At 34.2% G+C, this 18,431-nt stretch overlaps 1 protein-coding gene across 5 annotated transcripts in view; it reads right to left on the reverse strand.

The window, feature by feature from the left end:
• LOC138714956 (trichohyalin-like) overlaps positions 1-18,431 on the reverse strand; it is a 77,939-nt gene that overhangs the window by 58,133 nt on the left and 1,375 nt on the right. For all 5 annotated transcript variants that reach the window (XM_069847267.1, XM_069847266.1, XM_069847263.1 and 2 more), the window contains exon 4: positions 5,701-5,967. In XM_069847267.1, coding sequence (XP_069703368.1) covers positions 5,701-5,967 — 267 coding nt within the window. The remainder of the gene's footprint in view (positions 1-5,700; positions 5,968-18,431) is intronic.

Below are 18,431 nucleotides of genomic sequence, written 5' to 3' on the forward strand. Positions count from 1 at the left end.
TGGTCATCAAAATCCAGGACCTGATTATCATACTTTCTTGCTTTATAAGATCATACAAAACAAACATTTGCATGCATTTCTCTCTTTGTAATTGATTGGAAAGATATAACAGAAAATACGCAACAAAATGTTACAAAAAAGCATATGGAAATTATGGAACTGGCAACAATAAATTACTCATTTAGATAAGAAAATCATAGAAAAATTATTCGAGCTAATTATAACTAGGGAACAGATTTCTAGGTGCTAAAAAGAGAGATTTAGGACTGTATACAATCCAATTCAGGACTTTTAGGAATTTATGTAAAATTAACTAATAATTTTAATTTCAGAAAATATTCCATTTTAAGTGGAATTTATGTACAATGAACTGGTGCTGACAATGAGTACTACTGAACTGAAGACAAATTCTATTAGTGAAAGAGACTGATTGCTGATTAGTCAGTTTCATTTTGCATAAGGGGAGTGCACTGACACGAAAACCAATTTGTAAGCTCTCGCCTAACCTGAACAACCTACCACCTCTTTTATGCTAGGATGGACTTATCCAAACAAACTTCGGTTCCAGAAAATTAAGTAAAATCTTCTTCCCTCCCCTTCTAGGACGAATATGAAACGAACGTGATTACCAGTGTTTATCAGTAAGAGATTTTTTTGCATTTAAATAATATTTTTGTGGTTTTTGGTATTTTTGCATTTTTAGTACCACTACTTTTATTTTAAATATATGAAAAATACTAAAAAGGTGCTTTTAGGTACAAACATAGTTTTTAGGCATTTATGGTTCATTTAGGCTTAACAGCCTATAGAATTTTAATAGAGGGCTCCTGTGTACATGAAACATACAGATATCTGAATAACATACATCTAGGACATAGCAAACAAAATAGGTACGGAACTATAAATCCGTTTTGTATTTATAACAACCATTTATCTAGAACTGATTCTGTCTTCAGATAGCTACACTAATATTTCAAATAAAATGACAAAACCTTATATTTAAACTTAAAAGATAGTATCTGTGACCATACGACTTAGCAATATGCACAACTGAAATCACTTGAAGTTAATGATAATGACAAGAAATGTTTTGTGTATTTTTTAAATTATCAATATTATCAATCATTAGTATGATAACACGTTTATATATTACATTCAGTTTGCAACTAATGAGATGGTATTTGAAATGAGTCATAAATAAAATAATTGATGAATAATCATTAGATACTGTACTTTTGACAAGGAAGTGTTTTACATTCTTTCCTAATTATTAATTATTTTTAGAGCTATGAATTCGTAATTCTGAATAGCAAGTAAATGCAGAGATCTTGTAATTGTTCAAAGAGGTGCAAAAACAAGAGACAGCTATACTTATTTTCCAATTATCTGTTTATTTAGAATCTGTATTGATGGCAAATGTTATTTAATATTAATACTGCCTGCTAGATATTCAATGACTAGACAAAAGCATTTTAGTATCAAAAATGGTTCTAAGGTTCTCTTGAGAAATATCATACCATCAGTCTGTTTTGTACTTAAATCTAAAATGTGACTTATATGTGGCAAAATAGATATCATATTGTCTAACTTTGAAGTGTTATCATCTTAGTTAGTGCTACAAAGTTTATCTGCCTATTCTCTGTAAACAGTGATTCTTTCTGAACTCCACTCATCTTTAGATATAGTAAGATAAAGCTTGAAATACCTTACAATTTGCCACATTTATTCAAGTATTTAACAAACATTAATCTCATTCAAAAACTGAAAATGTTTACCGCACACAAAATTTACGAAAATATGTGTCTGAAAAGTCAATTTTTGAAAACGATTAGTAACTCTACTTAATAATTATGCAAAAAAAAAAACTACCAATAACACTGATTTTTTAAAAGTACTGAGAAAAAACTCTCCACTCTGAAACTTTTTTTTTGTTGGTTATTTAATGATGCTGTATCAACTACGAGGTTATTTAGCATCAATGAAATTGGTGATAACAAGATGGTATTTGGCGAGATGAGGCCGAAGATTCGCCATAGATTACCTGGCATTCACCTTACGGTTGGGGAAAACCTCGGAAAAAACCTAACCAGGTAATCAGCCCAAGTGGGGATCAAACCCGTGCCCAAGCACAACTTCAGACTGGCAGGCAAGCACCTTAACCAACTGAGCCACGCTGGTGGCTACTCTGAAACTAATTGAACTATGATCTATACAGTGTAGTATTTGGTAAGCAGCACCACTACAGTTTTCAATGACCTGGAATTTCAAAACTATCTAAACTTAAGTAATTCTGCAGAAAAATGGTTTTAAAGACACTTAAATTCGTAAACTTCATTCTATACAATGTAATATATTATATAATGAAGACATAGATTAATTTTATACAATCTTCAGGTAAATGTAATGGTACAAATATTACAGAATAGCCGAAGAGAGGGAAGTCTAGCAGTCTTTAGCAAAAACACTGCTTCATCTTCTCTTTTGTGTATATGTCCAGGCATTGAATATCTTGTAGGCAATGACAGTGTTAAAAATTAGCAGTTTACGAATGGCAATGGGGTAACATTATCCACAAAAATGTCAAAGCTCATACAAACATGATAAAACATCATTTATGAAGCTAAATCATTACAGTGACAGTGTCTTAAATTTGTAATGATATGTTTTCCTACCATTTTGAGGATTCTTTTAATATAGGCCAGGAAACTACGAACAACTAAAAATTAATTAAGAAATAAATAAATAATCACGCTTAAAATCGAATATTTTGCTACCAAAGAGTAAATGTAAAAGCTAATTACTATACTGAATTTTTTGGTAGCTATCTTTCGAAATAAGACAGATTCAACATTATCAATCACAAACAACACTGTCATTAACCCAGTGTACATAGCTATTGGATCACTCTAAACCTCGTGTGACAGTTAAAACAAGCATAAAATTGATGACTTCCTACTAAACTATATCGGGGACAAAAAATATATTATACATGATTACTATAATTTGCATAAAATTCGCGTAGCAATTCTTTATCTTCTTTATGTAATACTTCCTTTTTCTTCTTGGTTTCCATGGAAGCAGTCACCTCCATACTTCTTTAGCCTGAAGTTTTCCTCTTGCTTCTGAAAGTTCAGATAACATTCCTATCGATCCCTCTCTTGTAAAACATCGTATCACCATACGACCAGCAAAACGCAAGTGCCTGGAAGAACCATTTATGTGGCAGATATAAAGACAGCACAATTGTACACATAAATGCGTCAGTGAATTTGCAAGTTGATGCCTGTGATTTCCAGAATCACCAATGTTTCAATTCATACTTCCTGTCCACATCACCAACTTTTCTTGACAAGTTCTACATTTCAATCTGGCAGTCACAAATGATATTTCTGTCCCACTTCTAAAATAGAGTCTGATTTTATTTCCACATTACATAGTATTTTAAAAGGTTTCAATACACACACGCACAAACATATACACATAAGAAAATGTGTTTTGTAATCTATAACAGGAAAATGACTACATCTGACTTCAAATAATTACCATTTTTAGCAATTTCAAATTGACTTCAAATAAAACTGTCTTATTTTCCGCGTAAATTACTCAAATTGTAAACTGTCTGGATGAAATGACTTGTATAATATTCAATATGAATGTAATCTGACTTATTAGGCTAATAGAAAAGCCTGCACATAGTCAGACAGACAAAAACCACTACCTTGGTATCTCAAATGCTGCAAAAAGGTATTTCTGTTAAGATATAAGAATCGACTTTACGCAAGAGCACAAAGGGACACATGTACATTTCTGTAAAGTTGTGCAATTCAAATCAAGAAATGGATTCGAAACACCTCAAAGTCTGTGCTTCAGTGGCTGACCATGACAATATCTTTGAAAAATATTGGAGTGCAAGAGGTCAAATGACTTTACTGTCAAACGCCTGGCATTAGAAAACAACAACAACATTTCTGCAAAGAGTTTAATAATAAAATTTCGTTCTTATACATGATTAATGGTATAATGAGAAAACCATGGGGTTAGCCTAAGCACTCGAAGAAAGCCTGTATCACTACCACTTTGTCTAGCATTTAAATTAAATTTCGTCATCTTTGCGAAGAAGCCATCAATTGACTGCATTACACCTCAGCTGGACTTCTATTATACTCTCTAGTTGAATACTCACTACGAATTACCATGTCAAACTGTACTAGAGAGAAAAACTACATACCAAAATCCAGAATCATCAACATAAGTTAATGGCTAAACAATTCCAGGAGCATCAATAAAGTAACAAATGTTGCATTGGAATGTGCTCATAGGATGTCAAATCATCCAGTTCAAAGTAAATAAAAAAAAAAAAAAAAGAACACATAAATAAAGGTAGTACACTGTTATTTGAATGTAATACTAGACAACCAAGTTCAAGTCTTAGTAAAACCAAGATTAAATTGGAATTCTGGGTGGACAAAGATCGTGTTAGTGCAGATTTTTCGGGATACTTCTTGCCATTACTCCACCATTTCTTCACAATCAACTATAATCTATATCACTAGAGCACATTACAATGGAAAACTGCTGCACACTGTAGCATTATCCCAAAAGCACCAATAAAACAGAGGTTTAAGGTGAATAATGTTTCATGAAACATAAAACCGACACAAAATTTCTAAACTGGTGCCACTGCTTGGAATAAGATAAGGCAGTGCAAGAAAATAAGTGAGAAGAAGAGAGGAAACGAGACGAGAGAAGTGGAGGAGGAAGGAGAGGAGACAAACTGAGGATGATTAAAGATAGCTGCGAGTAGGAGAAGGAGGACAAGGAAGAGGAGGAGAAAGAAAGGAAGACTAAAAAAAATGAGGTGAACAAGAATGAGACAATAAACAAATTGAAAAAGATGAGTTACAGAGAGAACAAAGAATAAAAGAGTCAAGAAAATGTGAATTAGGACGAGAACAAAAAGAAAAGGAAAAAAATGGAATAAAGGATAAAAATTGATGGAGGGAAAGAAAAGAGTCGGAAAAATAAGTCTAAAGAGAAATGAAAGGACAAAGAAGAGAAATGTGAAGATGAATAAAATAAGATGATGATAACTAAAATAGGTGGACAAAGCAGAATATTAAAGAAAAGTTGGAAAAGGTGAGGAAGAAGAAACAAGAGAATAACGAGAATAAGGATAAAGAGGAGAAGGATAAGAATAAACCAATGAGGACAATAAGGACAATGTGGAAGAGAATAAAACAACGATAATAAAAACAATGAAAAGAAAGATAATAAAGACAATAATTGTAGTCGGTTATTTAACGACGCTGTATCAACTTCGAAATTATTTAGTGTTGGTGGAATTTGTGAAAACGAGACTAGGCCGAGGAGTCGCCATGGGATTACCTGACATTTGCTTTACAGTTGGGGAAAACCTCAGAAAAATCTCAACCAGGTAATCTGCACAAGCGGGAATTGAACTCACGCCTGAGCACAGCCACAGACCAGCTGGAAAACGCATCTATCACCTCAGCTAGTCAATGACTGGGAAGAGAACAATACTTCAAGTATTACCATATGATGAGGGATAAATGTTCTAAGGGCTGCCTATAAAATGCAAAGTTGGTTAGAAATGTGAAAACAGAATGGAAAAATTTGCTCTGCATAAGAGCGACCAGATTGCTTATACATGAGAAAGGTATCCATTGCTGATTGTCTTACATTGAAGTGGAAGTGGATGTCCCAACAAAGGTAACGGAGCCGTCATATCTCCCGACACCTTCAGGTCCAATGGGGTGTAGCCCATAGCACCCCTTAACAGCAGCTCTTCTCGCTTGATCTCCTCGATGGCTGACACAACCGCACGTGCCTTGTCATCCCTGGATGGCCCCTTCTTGGTGGATTTCTTCTTGGGTTGCGCGGTTTGTTTCTCCTGCTTCACTGTTGGGTCCTTTCCGTCAATGCCTGCATCATCATCCACTGCCGCACCTTACCAAACAATTAGCCCATTAGTGTACATTACAAACTGCCTAACATATTTATTATTTTCAACTACGAGTAATATATCCTCGGTGATCAAATGGTTACCATGCTTGCCAATAGCTGTAACTTCATGGGCTAAACCAAGTTAAGACAAAGCATTAGCACACAACAGCTTTAACTGAAAGAAAAGTAAAGTTCGAAATTCCATACTGTAAATTTACAGCAATAATACACACAGGAAAAAGAGGTCACTAAGTTCGATTCCCAGTTAGAATACAGAAATTTTTCCTTAAAGGAGTATGTTCCTGTGTTCGTCCATGGTTTGGAAATTAGGTTAGGTTTAGGTTTAAGATCTTTCCTCTTCATAATCATCCTATCATAATATCATCAGGGCAGCGTAATTCCACCTTCCAGGCACCCCACCCTCAGAAGTGGGTTACAAATAAGCCATTGCCAGGAGAGACCAGAAATGTCAAATGACAACCTGGTGGCATTGGAGATAAAAAAAAAAGAAATAAACACATAAATAAAAACAAAAAAAAAAAAAATCAATATGCTCTAGCACACTTCAGACTCATGACTGGCTTAAACTAACACCTCAATAGAATATGAATGACAAAAAAATTAAGCATGTTCTGTAATAATAATATAATTATGAGTGCAGCTCACCCTCAATGTAGAAAACGTTATGCAGGAAAGTAAATAAGACTAGATCTAGAAGGCCTGCACTGAAAACCAAGATGATTAATGACTTGAATTGGTAACCAGACATTGGAAAACAACATATTTACAGCACATGAAAGAGCTCTGGCCCTAAATATGACAGTTTCAGCCCAAATGTATTTAATATTCCTAATTCACATAAGAATTCAATTTGCCAATTATTATCCCATCAACCTACAATTAGAGGCATTAAGTTTTGCCTTACATGCATCCATACACACAAAAATTGAAAGATTTTAACTCATCATCTATGAACCATTAACTTATATAGATGGTTTCTTAGCGAGACTAATGATCCATACAAAGTTGTGAGCACAATTTCCTTAATTGCTTCTTCCTTCAGACTTCGAAAAATACATTGATTAAAGTTCTCGTTAACACTTTGTTAAAAACATGAAATTTACTTTGTCATACGTTAAAAGTGTTAAAATTGTTAAAAAAAGGTATATACCTTCGACACATAGCGTCGAAACGGGCCATCTGTTGAAGGTATATACCTTTTTTTAACAATTTTAACACTTTTAACGTATGACAAAGTAAATTTTATGTTTCGAAAAATAATGAGAAATGATACCACGAACTCCAACAATAAGACAAATGATCTTGATTTCTCACAGATAATATTATTTATCCATACAGTAAGGTATGAGAGGAACATAAATGGAATTTTTCTCATGTGTCTCTTCCGGTTGACTGTTACGATTTTCGAAATTAATGGTCGGATCCACAATGTAGCCCACTTTGTATTTTCTGGTATCACTATCATATCTATATTCCACGTAAATACTACCATTCACAGCCAGGCTGTGAACTTCCTCATGAACTCGGTAGTTTGCAAAGTTCTTCCACAATCAACAACCGAATCTTATGATGACGAGAACTTATAATTAGATCTCCATAAGGGCAAACTCCCAGAACATGTGCAAGCATTTCCTTCTCCCTGTGGCAATGTCAACAGAGGTTGTTATTCAGGGCCCTGCCTGGGATAGAGTGCATGGCAGATATGTTCACTGCCATTTGATTACATTCCTGCCATTCACTGGATGTGAGACCGTCATGATGACGAATCCTTCAGTTTCTGGGGGTTTATTCTCAATATAAATCTACTCCTAGACTCATGTATACACTCTATATGGGCTAATTCCATCTCAAATAGACCGAAATATAGAGAAAATTGACCTTGCAATTTTTAAATACAATGAAACTTTTTCTGTCCATTGACAACTTCATAGTGTTTAAATTAAAAATATTTAAATTTATCGTATTTTCATAAAATTAGCAACTTTAAACTGTTGTGGCTCCGAAACCCTTTTACCCAGTGATCAAAATCACGGTTTATTTTGATGCTGAGAAGTTAAAGTTTATATTGACATGTAAACAGTTTTTCTTACTTTTTATGGAAATGGAGAAATTTAGATTTTTCTTCATTAAGACGCCTTTGCCCACGAAAAAATATTTTTTAAATATATGTTTAGATTCCACATTGAAAGTACAAATAAACACATATTTTTTACTGGTGCACCGTTGATAAGAAAGTATTGAAAATATCAAATAAAGAAAATAAATAGTATGCGCGTGAACTAACCAGCTGACTGTGAGGCGGGAGCTAGCCTAGGCAAGCAAGGCCAGAAGACATAAACACGTGATGTTTCGTCTAGTAGCGCATAGCTGGACTAGCTTTATCACAAGTTTTCATAAACATAGGAGTAAAATGATGCCCAATGCTCGCTTATCTTTATCTCTCGGCCAGTTCGTGCGGTAGTGCGCCATTCAAGTCTAGGCGTGTGAATATAATTTATTTAATACCTTCGAAACTTATTGCTGAGCCACTAAGTAAACAATGCCGAATCCCTCTTAATAATGCAAGGTTTTTTTTTTCAATATTTTTTACATTTTTACAAATGGGCAAAAAGCCTAAAAGTAAGTAAAATCAGATTATCTGTCTCTCTGTATATAATAAAAATAAGGATTACTTCTTAACATAATCTACCAAATGTCAGCTTCAAAATGAGCTCCCGTTCAATGTTCTGCAGTAAATGGTTGCAGAGTTCTGAGCGCTGAAAGAGGCTTGTTTTTATAAAATACGCTAAATTTGTCGCTCAATAGTACGAAAACCGTTTGACTTTCGATAGCATATTTTTGAAAATGCACTCTCCTCAGCATCTTGTATAAATAGGGAAAAAATTAGAGTATTAAAAAATGCGAGCTTTTTTTACTGATCGATTTCATATGGAATAGCCCATATGGATAATATAGTTTTGTTCACGGTTCCTTCATGTCATTGTTACTGCTGGAGAAATGTAGTGATTTAATGCATTCCTCAGCTTTGCTTAAGAGATGACAGGTAGCAGAGATGTATGAATTGACAGAAAGTGCAAGAATTCTGCAAGTATTAATATGTCGTGGATGAGCCTCACATTCGATTTTAAAGAGATCAAGTCCTTTGTGTTTCATGTCGGAAAACAGCACATGATCCGGAGTGTCAATTGGATATTGTAGGCTTTGTTTGAGACTACCTTTTTATCACATTTATTAAGGAATCGAGCATAAATTTTCTTCAAGCCTGATATATTTGGAACAGGTATGTAAGTGAAGTGCAAATGGTAGTATGTAATATTAAATATTTTTCTTCAGACTTTAAGAGTGTCAATGATAAAGGAAGGTCTAATTTGTTTTTTTTTTTTTTTAATTTCTAATTACGAGTATTGAATCGAAATTAGCATTGTCAGTGAAACATTTTAATTTAATTTACACACAGGAGATATAATACTCATACGTTTCCTCGTCTTCAGCACATTAAGAGCACATTTTAAGAACTATCTGCACTTTCATACAGCCTAACCGAAGTATAATGAGCGTCAATTAAGAACTAGAAACAAATTTTAGGATATGAAGTAAGTTATTTGTCCCTTTATAAGAGTAGGCATAATATTTCCATTAAGGTACTTTTTACACTTCAGAATATTTTAAATGTCACAGACACTGGTGAAAAATCAGTATGTACAGTACAGTTGGGACGTTCGTTCTGTGCCAGTGAGAATCATGTGGTAGCTAGCCAGTGAGCCTACACTCTCGCGCATGCGCAGAATATGGCAAGTGGCCAGTCTCGCAGAAAGCCTTGGCTGTGTAACATCGTCCTGCCACATGCGTGATAATTGCTGTTTGTTAGTTTAGTTAGTTCATATTCATATTGTTTATTTATTATCGTGGCAAATTGCAGTTGTGTGTGTTTGTGTAGACTAAAATGCCTCCTATTCCGTCTAAACTTGGCGCAAAAACACTGCATAGCCAAACTCGGGAAGTTGTGAACAATATACATTCTTTCATGAAGAGTGAAGCAGCTTCTGGAGACTTTTTAATACCGCTGAAAAAGGTGCAAGAACGAGTGAGTGCAGCAACTAAAGTGCCCGAAAGAACAATAAGAAAGATAATTAAAGAAGGGAAACAGTGTGAGGAAGAAGGGACCTCTTTTGGAACGCCCAGTAAAGTTCATCGTGTACCGAAACGCATCACAGATGTTGATGATTTTGATAAAAGAGTTATACGACAGACAATTTATAATTTTTATATAAATGACAAAACAGTGCCCACTGTCAGTAAACTGCTACCTAAACTAAAAGATGCCATAAACTTTAACGGCGGTAGTACAAGTTTAAAGATCATTTTACGTGATATGGGGTTTAAATGGAAGAAGACAAGAAATAATAAAGCGGTATTACAGGAAAGGCATGATATTCGAGAACAGCGCGTATCATATTTACGCGCAATAAAGAAATACAGAGAAGAAGGTAGGCCTCTAATATACGAGGATGAAACGTATATTCATAGCACGCATACAAGACCAAAAAATTGGAGTGATGACAAAACCTCAGGTTTACTGGCGCCTATTTCGAAAGGACCTAGGCTTATTATTGTTCATGCAGGGGGTCGAGCGGGTTTTGTACCTGGCGCATTTCTGATGTTTAAATCGAACAGGAAAACTGGAGACTACCATCATGAAATGAATGCCAACAATTACCAGAAGTGGATAACGGAAAAGTTGATTCCGAATTTGCCCCCTAGATCTGTTTTTATAATAGACAACGCACCTTACCATAATGTGCAGTTGCATAAAGCTCCCTCAAGTAATTCAAAGAAAAGTGATATGCAGGACTGGCTTAGAAGAAACAATGTGCAGTTTCAGGAAAATATGCTGAAAGTGGAGCTTTACGGGCTCATTAAAACACATAAGCCACTTCATAAAACTTACGTGATTGACAATCTCTTAGCTATGAATGGACATTGTGTACTCAGATTGCAGCCGTATTCACCTGAGCTAAATCCATTGGAATTGATTTGGGCAGATATCAAGCAGTGGGTAGCCGGTCAAAACACAACTTTTAAATTAGAGCAAGTGATGAAATTGTGCCAACAACGGGTTGATGACATCAGTGTAGAAAAATGGGAAAAAGTATGTGAACATGTTGAAAAAATCGAAGATGAATATATTGAACAGGAAGGAATTATGGAAAATGTAATTGAAAGCTTCATAATTATGGGCTGAGACAGCAGTAGTGAAAGCGACGACGATGAAGATGATGATCATAACGAAAATCACGACGACAATGGTGGTGATATATCTGGTATCGAAAGTTTGTCTGATGATTAGATATATTGATTGCGTCTGTTTCTCTTCATTGCTATATAATTGAACCATGGATATCATGTTATGTTTATAATCAGTTTGTATTTATTATGATAACACGTGTGATGTGATAAGTGATACTGGACAACTGTGAGTGGAATGCGCCGTTCATCACACATCCTGGAACCAACTGCGCATGATGATGTCACTACACGCTGCAGATCCCAGCCGAGGCGGTAAGTCACGTGTTTCTATAAACTCACTCTGTTGCTCAAGTAACCAAGCACACCGGCACAGAACGACCGTCCCAACTGTACCTATAAACACTTACAGTACATAGCATATTATGTACAAGTCTTTTATAAGAAAAATGTAAGAAATAAACCTCAACAGAAAACCACAGTTAAGATTTTAAAAATCAAAATGGCTGCAAATGTACACAAATGGCTCTAAACTGAAAAACAGAGGAGAAGGCCTAGGAATATACTCTAAATTGTTTGGACACTAAATACAAGTAGGAACTACAACTTAGTAAGAAATTAGAAGCCATTGCATATGCACTAAAATGTCTGGTCTTACAATTACCTAGGCTACCTTCCGAAAGCAGTATTACAAAGTATCAACAGATGTTAAAGCTGCATTCCTTATAGTAACATCAAATAAAAAACAAAAATAATAAATTAATTAAAAACTACTCATGAACCTACCAACTCCGAATAAGATACAGTTTCAATGGATATATGCACACTAGATGGCAACAAAGGGAACATCCTTATGACAAAGAACAAGCGAACCTCATATGATAAATGAAATCAATCCTTGTGACAAAGAACAAATAAGTAAATCTCATATAATGCAATGAAATCATTCTCTTTACAAAAATATGAGCAAAGGATTAAATTATTAAAGAAAGACTTAGGTAGCTGATGATAAATCCTGGACAAATGTAGAGGAGAATAGAAGAATAGCATTCAGATAGGAGGCAAGAAAGGACGCAATAGCCCTGTTTCGACTAAATAAACACAGCACAATTCCTTAGTCAGCACAGTCCTACAACATCGACATTAAAAATTCACTACAATCCACTATCTGTAAGTCCAACAATCAAATCATAACAAAGCTCTATAAAAATACAAGAGAAATTAGGATAACACCTAGTCAGTGGCAATAAGGGTGATAATAAGTATAAATCATTTATACAACCAAATAAGCGTGTTTTATTGTCTTACATAGGCCTATGTAGAGAAGTTATTTAGATTAGTTAATTTAATGTGGCTAGTGTCGTCAGGAAGAAGAGAATTACATGGAATTTTTTAATAACACCACCATTGTAATTAGGTTAGGTTATATTTATTTCTGTTTGTAGGTAAATGGGTACAAAGTGCCTGGGAATGACCCCCTCAAAATGTATTCTGCAAATGTAATTCAATACCCTCAAGTCAGCTATATTGAGCTTCAAAATCTAAATAATTACCAATGGGGAAAAACTTAATAAAAGCCACAAAAAAAGGCTTATTGGATATTTCCCGAAAAGCTCAATTAGGAAATATGAAAATATGTGTATATCTAATATTCAGGATTTATCAATGAAGTTATCTTCCTTCTTGTTTCCAAAAATTTGGATATAAGATCCACAAAATTCTCAAGAGATTCGCAATTTGCCAGGTGTTCTAAGTCCATATCCTCTTCCTTTATGCATAACAAGCATTTAGGAGTAACCAATAAGCCAATTCGATGGAGATGTTTACTGAGGCAATCATGGCCAGTAACCAATCTGAACATGCCAAGCAGATTTTGGAAGTAGTTCAGGAATTAATTTTAAATCTTACTAAGAGAACAGCAAGTGAAACAATAGAAAACAGAAATACCACAGTATAGGTATTCATACAGTAAGGAAATTTGTGTTAACTTAATAAGGCTATGAAAAAATGTTAGCTATGCATCACTAGCACGACTAGTGGCAAATAACTATAACTACATGCTCACCATATGTATTAACTTGGAAAAATAAACACATCACAAAATACGTAAAAGTAAATGGAAAGATGCAGATTATTGCATGTCTGACATCTTAAATGTCAATAAATTTAAACAAACAAACAATATGAACAGCACAGAATTTTACTTGAAAACTGGCACTAATTGCAAATGTCACTTAACCAGTAGTTAAATTTACTGCAGACCCTATTGCTACAAGTTTAATAACTTCAAAACGATTCACTGGAAAGTTAATATCAGATTTTATTAAAAATAAAGAATGATACATCAACAGAATATAAATACCATTATAAAATAAATTCAATTCAATAATCATAAACAAAAAAAAATAGGTAGATAACCCATACCATGCTATTACTAATAATTGAAAAAAATTATAATTCACACATTTTAACAACACCTGAGAGCTTTGAAATTTTAGACAAGCAAAAGTTTAGAATTTTTAAGAACTCATAAAAGCCTCGTATTCAAAGCTCCAACTGGAAAATGTAAATATAGGACAGAGTGCAGTGACAGGAAAGACCTTGTTTCCGATATTAAGCAGAAAAGAAAAATTAGAATATACAGATGTCCAAGAATACTGTAAAGCAGTTTAGTTCTTTTTATAAGCATTGATTTATACACACTATAACATCAATTTCATAACACATATATGTAGGACTTCGGGTATATTAGTAGCCTGTTGAGTATTGTTGAGATTTTGTTTCTATTGTTGTGTGTTAGAGATCGCTTCTGTTCTTGTACCTAATTGATTTCAATGTTGTTTTAATATATATATATATATATATATATATATATATATATATATATATATATATATATTGGTGATTAGGCAGTGATAAATCATGGTACGTAAATTATTTCCAATCTGATATTTGGCTTAGTGACTGAGGGAAATCATAGAAAAAAAAAAAAGAAACTTAGTCAGATTAGTCGACTACAGAGTTCGAACTTGGGACCTCCTAATGCAAGTCTCAAACCTTACCATCTGAGCCAACTTGCTCGCTTAGTCTTAAATAATAAATTCTTATTGAAATTCATAAACTGGCTGTTCTCGAAGAATTGCATGCATGGGGGACAATTTGCACTCAGATATTTTGTATTTTATTTTAGAAAGTTCTCTCGCCGAATATTTATAACCCATTGTTTACATCTGAAATCATTATAGCAGAATTCAATTTGACAATGAAACGAAATAAAAAAATAAAACCCGAAATATAACCATGTTAAAAACACATGCCAAACATAAGCTAAGTACACCTATACTAAAATATGTATGGATTTTCTTTTGCTGCAATTTAAGGTCTAAACAATATGATCCCTTTGCAACCCTCATTCTCTTAATAAATCTTTCGCTTCTGTATTATCACCATAAAATATAAACAGTTGAATTTTCCAGTAGTGTTAGTTAAGATTTGCTACTTGGATCGCTAGTTGTAAGCACGCACATGTATGGCTTGCAGAAAAAGTGTTAAGTTTCCTTACTGTATGTAGGCCTACACCTATACTGTGGAAATCTATATAATTCAACAATATAAGAACAGAGGAAAAGTAGCTATAGGGCTAATGTAAAAAGAATGGGACTTTGTTTGCAAAAGAAAACTAATATAACATAAAGCTGAATTTGAGTAAATGTTGGAGTAATGTATTAACAAAATACAGTCCAATGCAGAGCATGAGCAGTGTGTCAAAGACAAGACTGCTTGGAGAGACTGACTTCCAAGATTTGGGCCTTTGGCTAGATCTGTCCTCACTCTTTTCATAATTATTATGAATCTTCACCAGGAATTGAACAATTGGATTAATTGATCATCAGCTAGAATAATGTAAAGTCACTGTTTAAGGCAAAATAGAAACATAGGCCTATGCTTAATTAACAGAGATTAAAGATAAATCACCATTTCTGTGACGATAATGAAAGCCAGATCCAGGGAATTTTCATAAAAGCTACGAATTATGCCATAACAGAAACAGATATAAAACCCATCAAATTGACAAACATTAAAATGTCGTAATTTTGTACCTACAAGAATTGTGAGAAAAAAAAAAGAGCGAAATTGTAAATAAAATTTTGAACAATAACTAGGTATATACTGTAATTAATTTAATAGGGCCACTTCTTCAATAATTTGACAATCATCTACCTCAAGATAACATGGGAGCTTAATGGCCATTAGAACCTATCCACATCCTATCCTTTCTGTTGGTTTTACTGTATTATACAACAAATTTCCTTCAGATTAATAACATTTCTTTTGTATATACATCTTGATTTCTTTTGGTTAGAATCCATGTGGTATAGCAGCACACACTGAGTTGGCTATAAGTGATCAGGCCATACCAAGCTATGTGAAATAAAAGGGAAGCGATATGTTGCTAGTAAAATTCGTGAGAATTGACTGCTATAGTCAAGTACAAGGTTCAGCAGGTGAAGTAGAGGTTTCTTAATACTTAAAAGAAAATACAGATTTTGAAAGATATTAGAATACGTTTTCAGAACAAAATGATTGAGAAATATGATGTGGTCCAGGAAATATCATTGAAATCAACATAGGCAAATATGGGGATAATCTTTGCCAAAGCGGTAAATAATATGGCCACTAAAGCATTGAATTTTTTATCCAAGGGCAATAACTCGTCTTTTACGAAAAAAAAAACTCGCAATGGCTGTAAGCCACATATATAATGTTCCATCATGTTGGTGTTACTATCATGTTGAGTGTCTTTGTAATGGGATGGTTTAACAGCTCCACACCAATTCTCCAGTTTAGCCTCTGTTTCCAATCTGACACTGACCATGATAAACTTTTCCAACAAACTCTAGGGCCTATGTGCATATTCCCACTGTTCACGTATTCAACAAGACACTGTACACCATTAACACCTACAAGTCTAAGCACTGAAAATTATTTTGAACATCAACTATAAGCGTTTATAAGATAAAACATCTTTTTAGAAATTAGGCCTACAGAAGGAAAATTATGAAGCACTCAATGTAATAATTATACCTTCCCAATGCAGTCTGTACCACTAAAGGAAAGTAAGTTGATATATTAGTTCATTTTAAATTAGACACAGCATACCATCTCAGGTTGCAAATTATTACTGGGTGCCCGTAGGAGAACGGGGGAAATCCAAGTTCCATGAGCAATGGCAACAACAACATTAGGCAAAGCTTGAAATACATCATCAACTGGGTAAATAATTTCATTTTTTGCACCATTAATAATTAGGTATTTTTATTATGCAATAAATTATAAGGATTATGCCTATTGATAATTTATATTTCGATCCCAAATTATAACAAAATTTAGTGCGTGCAAAACATAAATATTCAGAATGACAGAACATCTGTCCTGTATTAATTTGATTTCGAAAAGAAGAGAAATTTGGCAAGACTTCTAAATGGATGCAATGACAAATAGGGAATGGACAAAACAAAATCAATCAATCCTCTTAATGTATCCAGTTGTTTGCTGACAACATAAAGTCCACTATAGCCCACTGTAGTCTATTCAGTTGTTGTTTTTCACGAGAAATGAGGGGTATTTTGATCGGTGTTCATTATAGCCTAGATGCCTGTTGCTAGTAGCCAGAGGTGGGGTGTAGTCAATATATACTGCAGGGCTGTGTCTTCTGCAACTGGTACTGATGATTTTAATTTACTTCTTTTCTGGTTTATGGATGGACAGTATAGAAGAATGTGTTCCTGATCTTCATCATGATTATTGCACCATAGACAAGTAGGATTATCAGAAATGTGAAATCGGTGTAGGTACAATTGTGTGACAATGTGACCTGTTCTGGCTCTTGTTAAAAATGTTTGAACATGTCTGGGCAAGTTTTTGTACATTTTCAGGTCATTTGGTTTCTTTTGTACAGACTGTAAAATTTTTCCTTTGTCAGAAGAGAGCCAATTGTTGATCCATAGGTTTATAAAATGAGACTTTACTGAAGCAAAAGAACTGGATAGAGATATCACTTGAAGAGGTCTTGGTTGCAAATATGTTACCTGTTTTGTAATATTATCAATTTTCTCGTTTCCAGGTACACCACAATGACTAGGTATCCATTGAAATGTTATTTCCTTTTGGAGTTCTTTTAGTTCAATTAGTTGTTTCTGAATTGGAATAATTCTATGTGCATATAGGTTTGGTACATATTTAATTATAATACAGCCCCCTTGGAGTCGGTAAGTATGCAAATAGATTTTTCAGAAATTTGAGTAACACACTGAAGAGCAGCAACAAAAGCTAGCAATTCAGTGTCAAGACTGGAGGAGGATGAACATGGTATAAAATAACTTTCTTGATATTTTGGAATATAATACCCTGCTCCTGATGTCTTATTATTAGGATTTAGAGATCTATCTGTATAAATTTGAAGATGATCTTTATAATTATGTGCTGCAGAGTAGTTCCATGGCATCTAACTTAAGAATGTATGGTGGATCATTTTTGGAATGATTTCCTGGAATTTGTATGCTATGTTCTGGAATCACCCATTTCCAGGGAGGAATTTCGTTCACAACTGGAGTTTTAGCAATGAGTGTGTCTGTGATATAGATTGGTATGGACAAAAGAATACCAAGATCTCCGATCTTTAATCACTAGACTAGAAATCCACGAATTCTACCACAAGATATGCAAGAACAAAAATATCATGAACCACGTAGTGAATGTGTATGTTGGCTATGCAACAGATTGTACCATAGGTATCACATCACTGTGTGTTGGAACAGCATAGTCACTAGTGGAATGCAACAAAGAATAGAATACTCTCACTGCATGATTGTGCGCAGTACTACAATTATAATTGATTAATTTGATGTACAGTGTAAAAGCAGGTTATGTTTTCCCGTTGGAAGTTGGTGTTACCTGCGTGAAAATCGATATGTTATAGCCTACCTAAAGTATAGAATATTAAGAGGAAAAGGCGTTGAACTGTTTCGTGTTACAAAATTGTTATGTGCTAATACTGACTTTTAGGACAACTGAATGGCGCTTTAGGAATTATAACCTGTAGATGCTATAAATCAGGGGTGGGACTCGTATTGTAAACAGAGCAGTTAGCATGAGTATCTATGTACAACAGCAATTGTAGCGGGAGAAGCTAAGCTCTCTGA

Source organism: Periplaneta americana, chromosome 15 (genome assembly GCF_040183065.1).
Source record: "Periplaneta americana isolate PAMFEO1 chromosome 15, P.americana_PAMFEO1_priV1, whole genome shotgun sequence".
Taxonomy (NCBI): Eukaryota; Metazoa; Arthropoda; class Insecta; order Blattodea; family Blattidae; genus Periplaneta; species Periplaneta americana.